Below are 19,332 nucleotides of genomic sequence, written 5' to 3'. Positions count from 1 at the left end.
ACTCTCAACCTCAGAAGGTAGTGGACGCAGGGTCACTGAATATTTTTAAGGGAGAGGTAGATTGATTTCCTTGCCTAATAAAAATCGAAGGTTAGTGATCGATGAGAATCTAGAAATCGAAACACCAATAGATGAGCCATAACCTGGATGTTTGAATCTTATTGAATGGTGGAGCAGGTTTGAGGGGCCTATTTCAGCTCCTATTTAGTGTAGTAAGAAATCTTACAAAACCAGATTAAAGTCCAACAAGTTTGTTTCAAATCACTAGCTTTCTGAGCACTGCTTCTTCCTTCGGAGCAGTGTTCCGAAAGCTAGTAATTTAAAACAAACCTGTTGGACTTTAACCTGGTGTTGTAAGACTTCTTACTGTGCTCACCCCAGTCCAACACCGGCATCTCCACATCATGGCCTATTTAGTGTGTTCATACACATATCCTCACCATGGTGAAGCCTGACATCAATGGGTCGACAAATTTTGAATAAAGTCTAAAACAGTAGCCTGTGACTGTACAATGTCCCTGTCATCATATAATTCAATGATTTGGACAGCATAATTTGTCGAAAATAAGTAGATTTCAGCAAAAATCCAAGTTATATGTCATTCAGAAGATTAACTGTCCAAATCCATTAGCAGTCTAATTATGCACCTAATCACATTTTGGCCTTTTTTCATATTTCCCTACCTTCAAATTTTCCTACCTTCAAGTTTCCTTACTTTCAGACACAATAAGATGCAACAATATTATAATCTACAACACACACCAGCTAAAGCTGATAATCTGCTTGTGCATGTCATACCATATGGTTCATGTATGTTAGAGAGCAAGATGCACTCAAGGAAACTCCTGCACTAACTGCCTGATGCTCAAATTTCAGGCAGTCATTCATTCCTGTTTGCACATTCTTAAGTTGCAAGATAACCACCTCCAGAAGCGAGCTTTCTACCTAACACTTTGTCTCATGAGTACAGCACAGTGATGTTTTCTGCTCAAGCACTGAAATCCAGAGCTTGATCTCCTGTAACCAACAACACTTCCCGAAAATGTAGTTCTCCAGGACACAAGCAGCATCCTGGAGATCGGATTTGTACTTGGTGGGACTGAGACACTCTGCTATGCCTCTATTTATTAGACTACTGGAAATATACTTAAGGCTTAAATAATAACTCAGCAGATACTCAGCAATCAGCTCCATCCCTTGTGCTGATCACTGTAGCTATTCTCCTTTACCTCGTGGCTCCTTGATTCAACTTTAGCTTTTTTTTTTAAGTTTTTAAAACTCAATCTAGATTAATTTATAGGTGAGTTAATTTAAACGTTTACCTGTAAACCTAACCTCATTAGCCCTCCTTGTGCTGTGAAATCATTTTACAAATTCATTTTCTCCTGCTCCCAAGGTACAGGAGTAGGCCAATCTGCCCCTCGGGCCAGTTCTGCTACTTTAATAAGATGATGGCTGATCTGATAGTAACATTAAATTTGCATCCTGTCTACCCCCGATAACATATGATCCCCTTGCTTACCAAGAATCTATCAAACTCTACTTAAAAATATTTAAAGACTCTGCTTTTACCACCTTTTCAGGAAGAGTTTCAAAGGCTCATATATAGAAACATACATACAAAATAGAAGCATTTGGAAGGCCATTTGGCCCTTCGAGCCTGTTGCGCCATTCAATTGATCATGGCTGATCATTCAATACCCTGATTCCGCTTTCCCCACATAACCCTTGATCCCTTTAACCCCAAGAGCTACCTCCCACATGTCCCGAAAGACAAGCTTGGTCAGTGAATTGGATATTTTTAATTCTCCCTCAGTGTACCCGAACAGGCGCCGGAGTGTGGTGACTAGAGGATTATCACAGTAACTTCATTGCAGTGTTAATGTAAGCCTACTTGTGACACTAATAAAGATTATTATTATTCCTTCCTGAAATCATACAATGTCTTTGCCTCAGCTACTTCTCATGGTTGCGAATTCCACAGATTCACTATTCTCTGGTTGTGAAGAAATTTCTCCTTACCTCTGTCCTAAAAAGTTTATCCCTTGTCCGCTAGATCTGGATTCTCCCACCATCGGGAACATTCATTTTGAATCTGCCCTGTCTAATCCTAGAATTTTAGAAGTTTCTATGAGATCCCCTCGCACTCTTCTAAACTCCTAACCGACAAAGTCTCTCCTCATTTGACAGTTCCTCCATCCCAGGAATCAGCCTGGTAAATGTTCGCTGCACTCCCTCCATAGCAAGAATATCCTTCCTCAGATAAGGACACCAAAACTGCACACAATACTCCAGGTATGGCCTCACCAATGCCCTATACAATTCCTGTAAAACACCCCACTTCCTTTCCTCAATTCCTCTCGCTATGAAGGCCAACATACCATTTACCTTCTTTACTGCCTGATGTACTTGCACACTTACTTTCAATGACTGATGCACAAGGACACGAAGATCTCACTGAGTTTCCACCCCTCTCAATTTACACCCATTCAAATAATGATCTGCTTCCCATTTTTGCTACCAAAGCGGATAACGTTACACTTATCACACTGTGCATCAGCCTATCCAAATCCAGCCAAAGCATCTCTGCATCCTCCTCGCAGTTCACCACTTCTCATGGTTGCGAATTCCACAGATTTACCACTCTCTGGTGTTCTCACCTAATTTTGTATCATCTGCAAATTTGAAGATAATACATTTAGTTCCCTCGTCCAAATCATTAATATATTATGTGAACAGTTGCGGTTCTGGCACAGACCCCTGTGGTACCCCACCAGTCACTGCCTGCCAATCAGAAAAAGACCCATTTATTCCAAAATCTTTGCTTCCTGTCTCCTAACCAGCTTAGTATTCAACACAAGACACTACCCACAATGTGCTTTAACTTTACATAGTAATACATATTGTATTTTCCCCTTCTCAATCAATCCCTTAGTCTGCCTTTACTGAATTTTAAACGGTTTCCAATCCTCAGGTCTATTGCTTTTTCTTGCTAATTTGAATGCTTATTTTTTAAACCGAATACTATATCTATTTTCCCATGGTTTGGCCACAGTTCAATTCTACTCTTGCGCCTGTTTTGAAACCCTGGCTTTTGCATGATCGATTCCAGCGCTATAGGCCCCCCCCCACCCTCCCCCCCCCCCCCCCACCCTCCCTCCCCCCCCCCCCCCCCCACCCTCCCCCCCCCCCCCACCCTCCCTCCCCCCCCCCCCCCCCCCCCACCCCCCCCCCCCACCCTCCCTCCCCCCCCCCCCACCCTCCCCCCCCCCCCCCACCCTCCCTCCCCCCCCCCCCCCCCCCACCCCCCCCCCCCCCCACCCCCCCCCCCCCCCCCCCCACCCTCCCTCCCCCCCCCCCCACCCCCCCCCCCCACCCCCCCCCCCCCCACCCCCCCCCCCCGAGTCCCAAAACAATAATTACCCATTAATTCAAAAAAATTCCTGAAATCTTTGGCTCTTGGCAGCCCAATAATTTACAGACACCAGGGGCGGGAGTCTCCAACCCCCCGCCAGGTCGCAGAATCCCCGGGGGTGGCGCGAATCCCACCCTGCCGCCGGCAGCCGTATTCTCCAGCGCCATTTTTTGGACGGGGGCAGGATTCCCGCCACGCCGGTCGGGGGCCGTTGGCAGCGCGCCCCCCCCCCCGGCGATTCTCTGAGCCCCAATGGGCCGAGCGGCCGTCCATTTGTGGTCAGTCCCGCCGGCGTGAATCACTCAACTCACGTACCGGTGGGACCTGGCAGAAAAGTCGGGGGGAAGCGGGGGGAGGGATCCGACCCCGAGGGGGCCCCCACGGTGGCTTGGCCCGCGATCGGGGCCCACCGATCTGCGGGCGGGCTTGTTCCGTGGGGGCACTTCTTCCTTCCGCGACGGCCCTGTAGGGCTCCGCCATGGCCGGCGCGGAGAAGAGAACCCCCCGCGCATCCGACAAAATACGCCGGCCAGTCTGCGCATGTGCGGAACCAATCTGGCGGTTTCGCGCATGCGCGCGATCACGCCGGCCCTTCGGTGCATGCGTGAGCTCGCGCTGTCCCTTCAGTGCCGGCTGGAGCGGCGCCAACCCCTTCGTCGTCCACCTAGCCCCCGAAAGTGCGGAGAATTCTGCACTTCCGGGGGCTGTTGGCACCGGAGTGGTTGGCTCCGTTTCTCCCACCGGCGTGGGGGATTTAGTCCCCAGAAGGGAGAATCCCGGCCCAGGTTTGTAAGCTAAAACACAATTATGGTTTATTTATAACACAAATAAAGATGAAATATGCAGAAATTACAATGGAATAAAGGGAAGCTAATCTACACCCCCCCCGCTTTACTGTCCCACTCTCTACCCACACACACAAGACAACGACAGAAGTAGAAAATGGTTTTAAAAAAATAAGGATTCAGATAAAACGGATGGTCCTTGCTTTCGATGTTGAATTATTTGCAATAGGCTGTCCTCCCAGCACGCTGTTTGACCAAAGCTACCGTGTACAGTTGGTGATGGTCTTCTGGCAGGAATATTCATTCAGTACTCAAAGGCAGTAAGGTTTCTTCTGGAAACTTTACCCTTTATTAAACTCAGCCTTCAACTCTAGGTCCACCTGTGAGACTACTTCTCTCATAAGACTCTGTTTCAACCCAGCTTCCAGCCCAAGTTTTAATCTCAATCCTGTGCAGTTTCACTAAAATAACATCCAGCCTTACTGGGGAAAGAAAGAGTTCCTACACTGAATCGTTTCAGAGATAATCAATCCATCAGATCTTTAAGAGAGAAAATTCAGAGAAGCTTCTTCCAGCTCCTGAACTGAAAGCGAAACTAAACAGCCCGACCTTACTGGGGAGTGAGAAACTGTCCAGAGAAATCAGAACCAATCACCGCCTATTGCCAACAAAGCCGAGCATTTTGAGTCTGTTGATTGGTCACCAGTCTGTCAGTCAAACTGAGTCATCACTGATCTCTCCTGTCTGAATTAAAGGCGAAGTCTGCATTAGAGGCACAGGCCCATGGATAAAAGAGCAAAAAAAACAAAGGAAAGGGAAAATAAGGGAATAAACAGGGTTTCAACAGGAGGATCCTTACATTACGACCCCGCCCTCCCTAAAAGAACGAAACTTCAGGGCACAGACATTTCATATGACATAAGACATCAAACACAAACACATCCCCATCTAAATCATCCCCATTGTACAAGTACCCTTCCCAGTCTCTAAAATATATTTTCCAGGAATATGTACAAGTTTAACAAGTTATTGCAATAGAAAATTCCAACAGAATAATCTTACATTCTGGGTATTAAAATTCGCTATAAGCACATGTGGATAATGGTCTGGCAAAGTACAGGGTGGCCAGCACCGATTCGTTCTCCAACATGTCCGTCAATCTCCCAAACTCTACTTGGCATTCCGTGGACCATTGCGGTTTCACTTGTTTCTGCAACATTCCCAATATACATTGTTCTTCAGTCTCTAATCGAGCCAGTCTCTGTAGTTGTACTCGAGACAAATGTGGCTGTAGTGGTTCAAAGTCTCTTATGTCTACGTCATGATTAGTTAACGGACTGCTCCTTGGTGTTTCCCTACACTCCATCTATACTCTCAGTATCTTTTCTATATCTATCCCTTTCTATCTATCGTGCCATGCAGTCAGTCTTTCCTGAGTATCCAATGAATGTATAACCAAATTTGGAGGATCTCCTGCAACTAAACTGCAAAGAGATTTGTCAGAGCTGAGGGAAATATTTGGTTCATTTTAAACCAATAGACTCTTTTCACCCCCTCCATCTTTACCTTCTCTCTTGGTCTTCACATGGCCACCCTCAGCCATAAGTGCAGCTGAGGGTTCAACCCTCTCAGAGTTGGTTAACTTCATATGCACCATTCCTGTGTGACAACTTTTATCTCCTCATCGGAGTTTTCGTAAGCACAGCCTTTATCTCCAACTAGTAATACGGACTGACATGACTTGTGCTTTCCAGATTTCAATTGATCCTCTATTCTGTCAGAATCAGAGGATGGCACATTATTGGCTCTATGAACTTTCCAGTTGTTGTTAACAGATGTGGTTGCAGGATTGTCCCTCCATCCACCTTCTCCTTAATTTTCAAAAGGAATTGATTACCGATTACTTTATTTCCCTTGCTATCTACTTCTTTTACCTCGAAGAGGGATGTAGGTTAACCAACTGCTTGGTATCATTACTTTCCTCTTCCTGACTAGCCAATGCCATGCTATCATGGATACTTTCCTTCAAAGCAAGCCTGCTCTGGGAATTGCTTTCACCAGAAGGGAATGGCAATGGATTTACCTCAAGAGGCTGGAACAAATTACTTTTAGAAAATTTCAATTCACTTTCTTCTTCCGGTTTGGTTTCTTCTTTATTAGCTTTGGAAAAATGATTTGCCAATTATTCAAGATCAATTAGAACGAGTTTATTCAGTAACAACTGTTTACCATTACTTCATAATCAGAATCGACACCAAAGTCAAAACTCTCGTCTGACTCTTCATCTCTGTCACTCTTAAATTCAAACTCCTCTTTCTTATAGTCACTGTCGGTCTGAGAATTCTCAGAATCTGGTTCATTCCCACTGTCCTCTGATAAGTGATTAATGTCTGTCGCCATTTCGTTCCTTGAGTCATTCACTGCCCAATGAGCTTTCCTGACTCTCACATGCCCTACCATTGGCATCTCATGTGCTATCTACAGTACTTCCTCCAAACTCCAACCTTCACTCCCATTAAACCATTCCCCAAAAGTCAACCGTGGTGTTACAAATTTGGCCGCTGTTGTTATTCCGAGAGGTAATTCCCCTCAACAGTATCTGAAACGGTACATCTGTTTAGCAGGGGAATAGCCACATGGGAATCCTGCACTATCTGCCTAATCCTCTTGCTCTGCCTGGTGGTCACCCATTCCTTCCTGCCTGTGAAATCTGAGCCTGCAGTGTGACCATCTCATAACCCTCAGAGGAAAATTTTACCTCATCTCCGTTTTAAATCGGCGACTGTTTTTTTAAACAGTGACCCCTTGTTCTAGATTTGCCCTGAGGAAATATCCTCTCTACGTCCACCCTGTCAGGAATTTATGTATTTCAATCAAGTCACCTCGTACTCTTCTAAACTCCGGGGTTTACTCTCACTGCTTTATTATTTTTAACAGAACTTTCCATTTTAGTTAACCTGCTTTGTAATTCTATGTGACAACAGCTCAGATTGTATAGTACAAACATGTTCACTCTTGAAGGTTGACCATGGACTCTGCATAAGTTCAGAAAAAGACAGCTATGTGGTGAATGTATATAGTGATGCATCACACTGATGCTGGTACAATACAGGAAATGCGGAAAATATCTACAATAGAAATCTGAGGAGCACGCCATCAATCAATACCGTTAGACCATAGCCATCACACTTAGCAGAATAAACATGAGAGTATGCATAAACCTGTTACATTCCAAAACCAATGCATGTGCCCAGGGCTGAGCTCCCACATGCAAGATGCTTTTTGTGGAGGCTTTTATCAAGCTTTCTTCAGCCAACATTTGCAAAGACAAAGTACACTTAGCAACCTTCCACTAACTATTAAGGTGGTGGACTAGTGTTTTTTCCTGCAGATCAGTGATTTTTTTTACCAGATTCAACTTCAAATCTAATAACCTCAAAGTTGCAGAATCAGCAGCAAACTCTCTCAATATCTCTAAATGTGGTATAATCATTCCAGAAAAATGTTTCATTTATTCTTTTTAACCGTTCTCTATTGTTTGTTGCGATTACTCCTGTCAACTGACACAACTCAGATGAAAGAAGCGATATAGAATATCTAATTAGAGATTATAAATTGTAACACTTTATATCAGAAAAAATGCAACACTGCATTCCTACATTCCGAAAATCGGGACTTACTAACTTTCTACATATAGCAATGGGCACTCACAGTACAGAACAAAATAGAAACAGAAAACACTGGAAATAACAGCCTCTGAGTAACTGAAAAGAGTAACGATTGCAATCTGTCTCCTCTTTTCAGATAATGACAGGCGCAGATGGTCAAAAACATGAAGCAGTCATTTGTCTTCAAAAGGCATCCTCAAAGGCACAACACTGGGGTATGTCATAATATACACCAGTATATCATGGTACAGATACACACACACTGATGGACACACAGCAAGACCAATCAACACACACAACACCGCAGTCAATCACCAGTTAGAGTACACGCACTATAAAGACAGGGGGCATCAGAGTTCCCGCTCATTCGGGATGCAGCCTCCTACAAGGACAGAGCTTACAGCTTACAGCACAGATCCTCACCATGTGCTGAGTTCATAGACTGGTTTGGACAGGCATAGGTCTTTAGTTTAATCTAACATCGTGTTAACCCACAGTGAAAGTATGTTCAACAGTTTCTAACTTAATAAAATAGTGTTGCACTATTTTAAGTGTTGGTGGCCTGTATGTGTTCCACGGATCCAGAGCACCCAATACATCACATCAGGGTACTAGCCCTTAATCTGCATTAACACCCTTTCTAGTTTTCAGAACAAAGTCTTGTCCACAAGAAACTTCTTACAGTTCCAGAATGAGCAGAATAATCAATTTTTGAATTTGCAGTTTTGTCTTTTCTCCTATCCATTGCATGAATGTCTCTTTGGGCTGATTTTCCAAAGTAAATTGAGCATATTCTGGAATTATTGGTACATTATTAATTTTTGTAAAGCGATTTGCATACAACTGGATTTAGGTTTGATTTTCAATGCATGATAGTGGATGTTACACTGAATATCTAAGCAGTGTGTGTGCTGGAACACAAGTGATTCAAAGAACAGATCAGCATCTTCATTACACATTAAAGTGCACAGGTTAAAATGTAATATAGCAGTTCCAGAATAATACTGAGATACTACTCAATGAGAAGGAAAGGGAGGGGTTAAAGCATTGAGAATGAAATCCAAAGTAGTCTTTTTGCTTTTGTCAGAGCTCCTCCTACCAAATTAAACCTGTTATATTCCTGGTCTTGTTCTCCAAGATAGCCAGATATGTAGGGGGCAATTCTCTGAGCCCCGCGCCAGGCCGGAGAATCGCCGCAACTGCGCCACGACGCCGGGGCGCGATTCTCCGAGGTGCGAAGAATCGGCGGCATTTGCGCCGGCGAGTTTGTCGCGGCGCCGGCTGCTGGAATCGGCGGGGTCGCCGATTCTCCGGCCCGGATGGGCCATGCGGCCGCGCGGATACGACAGAGTCCTGCCGGCGCCGTTCACCCCTGGTCGCTGCCGGCGGGAACTCTGCGCGAAGGCTCGGGGGGGGTGGCCTATGGGGCAGGGAAAAGCGATCCTTCACCGGGGGGGCCTCCGATGGGGTCTGGCCCGCGATCGGGGCCCACCGATTGGCGGGCCAGCCTCTCCCCCCCGGGCCTACCTTGTTGCACGGCCGGCCCCTGAACACCAACGCCATGTTGAGTCGGGGTTGGCGTGCTGAAGAAGTCCCCCACGCATGCGCAGGTTGGCGTGGTGCCCATTTAGCGCCGGGAAGGGAGGCTGGAGTGGCATGAACCGCTCCAGCACCATGCTGGCCCCCTATGGGGGACAGATTCGGTCGTCCCCGTGCCCGTTTCGCGCCATCACGACGGTGCGAACACTTGGTCTCCATTTTGGTGAATCGCCCCCGTAGTGTTGACAAAGAATATAAAACTAAGAAGTTTAATTCAAAACAAATTTATTTTAAACTAATAAACTTGATTAGGTTTGATTAGGTTACTAAGTAACAGATAATAAAATAATAATACTGAATCTGTAGTACAGTAATCAATATTCTCTAACTATTAAACTAAACTATAACTCAACCTCATGTTATATTTCCACAATGAAATCTCCCTCAGCTTTCTCTCTTTCTCATCAGCTTCTCATCATCTTCTCCCAGAATTCCTAGAGATGCAGTCTTATATACAATCACTTAGTGACGCCATCTAGTGTTGAGTTACACGTAGTCTCAGTTGTTAACCCTTTACTACACTTGTACTATACATATCATTACAAAACCAAGTTGTGTTGACAGCAGTTATGGCCACACCACCTGGGAATGTATTAATGGGTGTTCTGCACAACAACTAGATAAAATGGGAAAGAAAAGGGTGGAGAAGGAGGAGAAGGAAGAGGAAAAAGAGGAGATTGTGAGTCAGGAAAGGATGAAGTTAATGGCCTGACATGATACTAAAGCTGGTGTAAATGGAAGTCTGTAACCAGACTCTGAAGCAAATCATCTGCTTCTATAAATTTAAGGATCTTGAAATCTACACAAGCTGACACCCAGCAGGATGCAGGATTTAAGTTTCAGACACACTATGAAAAAGTCTGACAGATCATGCCCAGTCAGCAACCCAAATACTGAACACACAACAGCCACAGTAAAGGTCAACCCCGGGACTTGCTTAAAGGTTTCTAAGAATAGGTCAGATACAGTTTTCTGCTTTAAAAAGTTACTTGCAGGTATAAGGCCAGAGCTGGACAAGAGACTTTAATTTCTTCACCTTTTTTGGCCTTCAGAAAACTAAATCATTCAACAAACTGAAATAATTAGATATCTTAATTTGTTTGAAGAATGCAAAATACAAACAGCTTCTAGCGTTAATCATGACACAATGAATTAGAAAGTTTGTTGTGCTCACAGATGTCAAAATGTTAGGGGAGTTGCCAAAGCTGCCAAAAACATTGAAAGGACAGGGCAGACTGGTTAAAAGAAGTATTCATTAAAGACCAGCAGACACTAAATTCTGATAAATTGCAAGAGAAGGGACCCTGTCTTAAAATCAAATCTCTAATATCAAGACGAAGTGAGATGAATCATAAATTGGATAAAGGGAGTAGCCAGAAGATTACTTTAATTGGGGCTGCTCTCCAAAGGGGTCCTGGTGAGTGAGGTGTGCCCACAGTTCTGTACACCCTTCCGCCTACGACGTTCATTAACAATATAGAGAGGGGCATAGATAGTAAAGTTATTGAATTTAAGGGTGGCACAGTGTAGCAGCGGCTAGCACTGCAGCCTCACGGTGCTGGGGACCCAGGTTTGATTCCAGCACTGGGTCATTGCCATTTAGTGTTTGCACATTCTCCCCATGTCTGCATGTGTTTCCCCACAACCCAAAGATGTACAAGTTAGGTGGATTGGTCATGCTAAATTGTCCCTTAATTGGGTACTCTAAATTCATTTTTTAGAAGGTTAGCAAATTTAAAAATTTCATTATAGTGTGCAGTACAGTAAGTATATTAAAATAAGGAAATAGATTACAAATGAATATGCATAGATTGTGGAACTAAGTGGAAAACCAGCAAAGGTCCTTTGATGTAGATAATTGGGCATTATGACAAAATTTGAGTGCAGAGTACAACATGGGTGGTTTAAAGGTGACAGGAAGGGAGAGATACTTAAGGGGGTAGTCATTAACCAGGTTCAAACTCAATGTTGGGTGGCTGCAGCTAAAGATCTTGGGTTCTATTGCCTAGACTATTCAGTATAAAGCTAAAGCTATAAAAGTAAGATCGGAGAATGCCATACAGCATTTACTTTTTTAAAAAGGGACTTCTACAGCTCTCTTATTAAGGTCATTCGTGTTCCAAAGTGATGATCATGTGCAGTCAGCTACAAATCAAATTTAAAACTGCCAGGCATGCCAAGGTCAGTGGCTGTGAAGATCCATTTTAAACTAGACTTCCGGACCATTAATCTTATTCTTAGTAGTTTTGCATTTGGCTCACAGTCGATTGCACAGCACCTAAGCTTCAGGAATCTGGAAGCATTAACACAATGTAAAAACGTCTCTAATGTCTGTGATGTCCTGGCACAAAGCACACTTTACAGCAATCTGCTCCAGAAACTCAGTGATGGCATTTCTTTTCCCATCATATTTGAAGTGCAGATAGATTTGGCCAGAAGAACAAGGAAACAAACTGAGTATTGGACAAACAAAAACTCCTCCAATACCTAAAATAGTTTACAGGACTGCTCCGGATATATTTGAATTAAGTTTCAAACAGCTGAGTAATGTGGAGTAGAGCTTTGCTTGTACATAAACACTGAAAATGTTCCTGCCTGACCAATGTCAGAAAATACATCACACTAAATTTTAAATACTTTATCCATGAACAATGCTTCAGCAAGCATGAAGACCAAGATCCTTGTTAAAAATAACATCCAATATTCAGAAGCTAGCAGACATAAACAGACTTGGATGTAGAAAACTTGAGGATTAAACCAACAAAATGGGCGCGATCCTCCGGCCACGCTGCGCCAGTAAAGCATCGCGCTGCACGTCAGCGTGGCCAGTGAAAGCTGGGAGACCCTGCTCCGAGGATCCACCCAGCTCACAACGCCTCACGAGATTCAATGCAATCTCCCATGGTGTGTTCGGGCTGGGAGTGGTCGGGGATTTTATTTGTGGGCCTCAGAGATCAAGACGCCATTCAAAAATGGCGTCCCGATCTCTTGCTACAAATTGCAGTTCCGGCGAGTGGAGCTCCCTGTTGTAAAAAACGGGGCTACGTGCAGCCTTGGCTGTGCATTCTCCGTTCAGGCCCCTTATTCAACGCGAGTAGCGTTGAATAGCCATGTGTTTCTCAGCACCGAGAGTGCCGGGAAACACGCGGGTAAATGCGCTCGCTAGGGGACTTTGTTCCCTTTTGGGAAGATCGCGCCCAATGGATCCATGTCAACGAGACAATTCACACTTATCGATTTGAAGTTTAACACAAGGATCAATAGGATATTTTTGATCAAAGCAGCTAGGAGCACTCTTTAACGAGTATCCTCAAAATAAGCGGCACTTTAATTCACTGAATTTTCAACTGACAGTGTACCTGACAATCATGTAATATGCCTTTAAGGGCCATCACCATCACGTGATCCAGTCTTAGTTTCACATTTACCTGTGAGTAAAGCAAACCTTTGCTGCTAATGACTTAAAGCTTTATGTACTGTGATTTTTTTTCGAATGCAGAGCTAGCAGGTTGAGTTGGTGACATCATCCACTCCCAAGGAAGAAGTCCAGAAAAATCTACTAGACAAGTCCAAAACATACAGCATCGAAGAGCTACTCGAGGATGGGCGTAAGAACGATGCAATCTCACAAGTATATTAAGCTAATTGGTCCCAAGTATAACCCCTCAATTGTTGAAGCATTCACCGGAACACCCAAACTGAACAAGACATGCAAAAGGTGTGGCCTTCCACATGCACCAAGGAAATGGACAGCTTTTCATCAATTTTGCAAAGCATGTGGCAGAAAGGGCCACTGGCAGCAGCAGTGCACTCGAGTAGTGTTTTTCAAACTTTTTTCCCAGGGACCCATTTCTACCAACCAGCCGACCTTTGGGATCCACGGCAGTCGATCTTCAAGACCCATGTCGCCCGAACTTCGAGACTCACCATTCTCACTTACCTTTAAAGCAACAGGTGAGCCTGCTTGGTCCTCACAATCTCACTTGGATTGTCATTCAATGTTACATTTATGTATGGGTTGTTCATCAGAGGTCCTGGAGTTCACACCAGCACAGCTTTGTTCTGCCGTGGATTCTCCTGTGAAGCTCTCTCCAGCAGATTCAGTTGAAAGATCCTGGCCTGTTTGTGTCTCTGACCCTCTCTTCCTTAGTCCAAAAAAATCCATCTTCAGTTCTTCACACAGTCCTGTTGCTTGCTTTCTGGCAGTTACAGAACGAAGGAAGCTCTCCTCAGTAATTTCGCACCCAGAGTACATGACATCAGTGTACAGGGCACATGACTTGCTCTCTGCCGCTGCTTCTGGCGGAGAGACTAATCAATTTTATATTAAGAATATGCTCCTGGAACAGAGCGCTAGTATATGAAGGAGACGGTCTGCCCCGCTGGGCTCCGGGCCTGCGCACTGCTACATCTGGCTGAGGGGCCATGCATGCGCGGGTCGGACGGCATTCTTGAAAGCCAGTCTAGGCTGGTATTTTTAAAAGGCAGTCGCATCCGTTGAGCACTTCGTCCCGTGATTGGGAACGTGCAACTGATCGCTCCGTGACCCTCCCAACACCCGCCAATGACCCAACCATGGGTCGCGACCCTGAGTTTGAAAATGACTGCACTAGAGCAAAGGCTGATTGATGCAGCTACAAGGAGCAGCGCACTGATTTAAACAGACCATACACAACGGAGACCTTCAAGCAATAACAACTAACTCATCAAAAACATATACATACCTGAATGAACAGGTTTTTCCCAGAGGTGGAGGATAAATGTGAATGGTGCCAGAGAGGCCCGGCCAACCACACCCACATGTTTTGGGCCTGTCACACCAAGACTGGCAATATGTATCTAAGAACCACACGTGCTGCAAATATTAAACGTAAAGTGTTACTGTGTATAGTTTGAAAATACCAATAAAAATATATTTTTAAAAAACATATACATGAGGTGAGTGACAAACCAAAACATGACGATAATGTGCACAATGAAATGCAGAGCAGTGAACACATTTCACATCGTCAATCTTATGGAAAACTTAAATGCCGTCACACCATGCAAAGCTTTTGCCAAGATTCAAATTATCTACCCTGAGACAGCTGATATTTGTCTTAATAATAAATGCTGGCTTAGCCTGTGATGCCCACATCCCATGAATGAATCACAAAAAGACTACTTGTTTACATAGAATTTACAGTGCAGAAGGAGGCCATTCGGCCCATCGAGTCTGCACCGGCTCTTGGAAAGAGCATCCTACCCAAGGTCCACACCTCCACCCTATCCCCATAACCCAATAACCCCACCTAATCTCCATAACCCAGTAACCCCACCCAACACTAAGGGCAATTTTGGACACTAAGGGCAATTTATCAGGGCCAATCCACCTAACCTGCACATCTTTGGATTGTGGGAGGAAACCGGAGCACCCGGAGGAAACCCACGCACACACGGGGAGAATGTGCAGACTCCGCACAGACAGTGAGCCAAGCCGGGAATCGAACCTGGGACCCTGGAGCTGTGAAGCAATTGTGCTATCCACAATGCTACCGTGCTGACCGTTGTTATTGGCCAAGATGGCATAGGGGAAAATGCCAACATACTACTTCTGCTAATTCCAAAAGTCATGTATCCAGAGACATGGAAGGCCAAGGTAAAACATGCCACTACAAAACATTCAGCATACAACGGTTACAAAACATAATCGAAGGATGGCCTGATTCAATTCAACGTGTCCACGAACATGCAAGACCGTTTTGGCCTTATCAGGACAAGCTGGGCATCTCCCAGGAAGACAATTTTAAAGGCAGGCAGGTCAACTTTGTGACCTGATATTCGTCAACAACTTCATCACATAATACATAGATCAGACGAGAAGATTCGCAAAAGAGACCGTTTTGGCCAGGTATGAAGAACAACACTTAGGTCGTCGTTGAAGTGCAAGGCATGTCAAGAGCATATGCCAAGTGAATACAAAGGACCACTGATTCCACATGAAGTTCTTACTCATCCTTGGGCAAAAGATTACATCCGCCCTCTCTCATGTCCATGGCACTGACTTGATCATCATCATTGACTACTTTCCCAAGTACTCCATTATTCAACAATTGCACAATACGTCAAATAGAACTGGCATATAATGAAATCCCTAATCCTCAAATGTAGACTGATCAAGCAAGATCTGCACATTGAAATGCTACATCTGAGATTATCACAGTACAACTATTCCATCACTAGCAGAGCTCATGTTTGGCAGACCATTACATATCAATTTACCTACTCTTACCCATTCTACTCTCTCAGAAACTAGACAGCAACTTTAAAACTGCAAGAGAAGATTACCATCATGCACGCTAAAAATGCAGGTACAGAGTTGCCAAGTTTATGGTTGGGGACAAGTTCTCATCCACGATACCTTTGAAAGTACGTGGCAACCAGCCGGGACAACAAGGATTTGTTCGGAATAAAGGTTCTATGAAGTCATTCCAAACAAAGGCACAATGGTGAGATGTAACTGTTACATTACGTGGATCGTAATACGTCTTTACTCTTTGCTTTACTCCCAGAATGGTCTGTTGGTTGTATTTCAATGAAACTATCAGTCTTCAATTTAAAGCAAATAACATTTAATGAATAACAGTTAAGGACAAATCAGATCTATTCCAGCTCCTCAACCACCGTAGAGTCCTATTGCATCTAGGACAGTGTCCAAAATGCAACCAGGAACAATATCTAAGAATGGCAACCCCACAGGTCATTGTGAGCAATAAAGAAACCTCCAGACAATTCTATCATTACAATATTTGGGCATTCCAGCAGATTCCCATACCAGCCTCCCCAAACAGGCGCCGGAATGTGGCGCTAGGGACTTTTCACAGTAACTTAATTTGACAGTACTACTTGTACTACTTCTAACTAACTCTACTACTAACTCTACTTGTGACAATAAGTGAGTTTCATTTCATTCATTACCTCTTGGCTTTAGAAACTCATCGATGCATCAATTCCAATGGTAAATGAATCATCAGTACCATTATGCAATGGTAAACAAACATGCATTATAAATAGTTCAACCTCTTGGGAAGGGGAGAAAAATATCTTTAAAAAGGGAATGTTGTAACCCTAACCCTAACCCTACCTCAAGAAATAACAGGATGTTATCACTAGAAGTAATCCAGTCAGAGTTTCACTTTTGTCCATGAGTAGAACATAGCTCAGCTGCTGATTTCTTCAAGCTTTCTATATGTTCTCATGTGCCTAGTCTAAATAAATTAATCTACAACATGTTTACACAATCCCTTATGAGTGATGTGTGCTTATATCATTATAAAACACAACATGTTTTTATTGGGGTGTTTGCATCGCTAGTTTCCTTTGTAGTGGCTCCTCAGCATTGAGCAATCGAACTGAAGTAGAGACTGACAGCCAAAAATACTATTTTAATACTTTCTTTCTAAAGTGATATATTTTACGTTGTGAGAAGCTAATTAGCCAATTTGAAGAATCTGAAGATGGATTCCCCAACTCTTGAAGAATTAACCCTAAAATAGATCAATAACTCTTCATGAACCCCCGTGTCTATACTAATTAAAGTTATTGACTAGTATATCAATACTAGCTTAGTTGTCCTGCAACCCAATTTTAAAACAAAGTAGAAAGGATGAACTGAGTAAGGAGACAGGAAGGTTGAATTCATCCATCAATGGAAGGGATGTACTTCTGCATGTTCATTTTCACAGCCTGAGGAGAATGCACTTAATTTGACGCTTTAAAAAGTACAATCTTCATCTAAAACCCATTTAGATGAAGATAACGGACAGCTGTTTCTATAGCTGCTGAATTGAATTGAGAATGGAATGATGCCTTCCTGGTGTCAGGGTCCAAGATGTCGCTGAGCAGCTGCAGAACATTAAGGAGGGAGGGTTGTGATCGATTTTGGTACCAACATTGTGGGGAGAAGAGGGAATGAGGTTCTGCAGACAGATTTAAGGGAGGCAGGAATAAACATTAATAAGCAGGAGCACAGAGATAGTAATCTTCAGATTGCTCCCAATGCCATGTGCCAATGAGTAGAGAAATAGGAGGATAGTGCAGGTGAATGTATGGCTGGACAGATGATACAGAAGAGAAGGCTTTAGATTCCTGGGACTAGTTCTGGGAGAGTTGGAAACTATACCGACAGGACAGCTTACACCTCAACAGGACTGTGACCAATGTCCCCATGGGAGGTGTACAAGTGCTGTGGGAGAGGGTTTAAACGAATTTGGCAGGGGATTCAGAACCAGGGTGTAGCATTAGAAGGGAGAAACAAGGTGCACAAGGATTGGAACAGATAGATAACACTAAAGCAAAACAAATTAAGGTATTACATGGAATCAGAATAAGAGGAAAGTAAGATCGAATTCAGGTTTCTAGTGCACGTACGTAAATGCATGCAGCATGGTAAATAAAGTGCTATGAGCCAAATGGGACCATGATGTGGCAGTGATAATGGAGGCATAACTCAAAGAAGGGCAAGATTGGGTACTAAATATTCCTGGATGTATGAAAAATAGGCCAGGAAATAAATAAAGAGGGGTGGCAGTATTGATTAAGGAGAACATTGCAATGTTAGAGAGAGAGGGGATGTCCCAGAGTGGTCAAGGATACAATCTATTTGACTAGTTAAGAAACAACTGTTTCTTAAGTGGGTGCCATTACAAAGACTTTAATTTTTTAAATATAGACTTTATAATAATAATGTAAAGAGAAAAGAGGGATAAGCGTTTCTTAAGTGTGTTCAGGAGAATTTTCTTGGTCAGTACATTTACAGCCCAATAAGGAGGCATTGTTGGATTTTGATGTGAGCATTGACGTGGGTCAAATGGATCACGCTTCAGTAAGTGAACATTGAGGGAACAGTGATCATTGTATCAAAAGATTTAGATTAGCTATAAAAAAAGGCAAGGAGCAATCTAGAATAAAAACAATTACCTGGAGGGCCAATTTTAGTGGGTTGAGAATAGGCCTCTCTCGTGTAAATTGGAAACAAAGATTGGCAGGTAAGACTGTAACCGAACATTAGGCTACCTTTAAAGAAGAGGGGCGGGTGTCTCCCGCACTTGGCGCGATGGCTCGACGCCGGCTCCAAGAGTGGAAAACGGGAGGCCGCTCAGCCCATCGAGGCCCGGAGAATTGCCGGGGGGGGCGCTGCCAACAGCCCCTGACCGGCGTGCCGTGATCCCCGCCCCCGCCCGAAAACCGGCGCCAGAGAATTAGGCAGCCGGCGTCGGAGCGGCGGGGCAGGATTCACACCGCCCCCTGCCGAGTCGGAGAATCCCGCCCAAAGAGTTTACACATGGATATAGATATGCTAGGAGAATGGGCCAAAATGGGGCAGATGGAGTTTAATGTGGATATGTGTGAGGTTATCCAATTTGGCTTAAAAAATAGAACGGCAAATTATTATCTAAATGGAAAGCAGGTTCAAAATGCACCTGGGCAAAGGGATCTGGGTGTCTTTGTTCACGAATCGCAGAAAGTCAGTGTGCAGGTACAGCATGTAACAAAAATGGCAAATGGAATTTGTTGCAAAAGGACTGGAGTATAAAAACAGCGAAGTGTTGTTGCAATTTTACAGGGTGTTGGTGAGACCACATCTGGAGTATTGTGCCCAGTTTTGGTCCCTTTATTTGAGGAAGGATGTGGTGGCATTGGAGACAGTTCAGCGGAGGTTCACCAGATTGATTCCGGGGATGAAATTGTTGACGTATGAGGAGAGATTGAACAGTTTGGGCTCATACCCGCTGGAGTTTAGAAGAATGAGAGGGAATCTGATCGAGGTATATGAAATATTAAAAGAGATTGATAAAGTAAATGTAGACCAAATGTTCCCCCTTGT

General features: G+C 44.0%; 1 protein-coding gene across 15 annotated transcripts in view; it reads right to left on the bottom strand.

The window, feature by feature from the left end:
• tnk2b (tyrosine kinase, non-receptor, 2b) overlaps positions 1 to 19,332 on the bottom strand; it is a 543,428-nt gene that overhangs the window by 168,194 nt on the left and 355,902 nt on the right. For 3 of the 15 annotated variants that reach the window (XM_072474109.1, XM_072474111.1, XM_072474110.1), the window contains one exon: positions 14,192 to 14,322. The exons of the other annotated variants lie outside the window; for them this stretch is intronic. In XM_072474109.1, coding sequence (XP_072330210.1) covers positions 14,192 to 14,269 — 78 coding nt within the window. In that variant the 5' untranslated portion in view covers positions 14,270 to 14,322. The remainder of the gene's footprint in view (positions 1 to 14,191; positions 14,323 to 19,332) is intronic. 15 annotated transcript variants of the gene reach the window in all.

This window comes from Scyliorhinus torazame, chromosome 14 (genome assembly GCF_047496885.1).
Source record: "Scyliorhinus torazame isolate Kashiwa2021f chromosome 14, sScyTor2.1, whole genome shotgun sequence".
Lineage (NCBI taxonomy): Eukaryota > Metazoa > Chordata > Chondrichthyes > Carcharhiniformes > Scyliorhinidae > Scyliorhinus > Scyliorhinus torazame.
The sequence above is the reverse complement of the archived record's forward strand: the minus strand, read 5'-3'. Positions and strand labels throughout refer to the sequence as shown.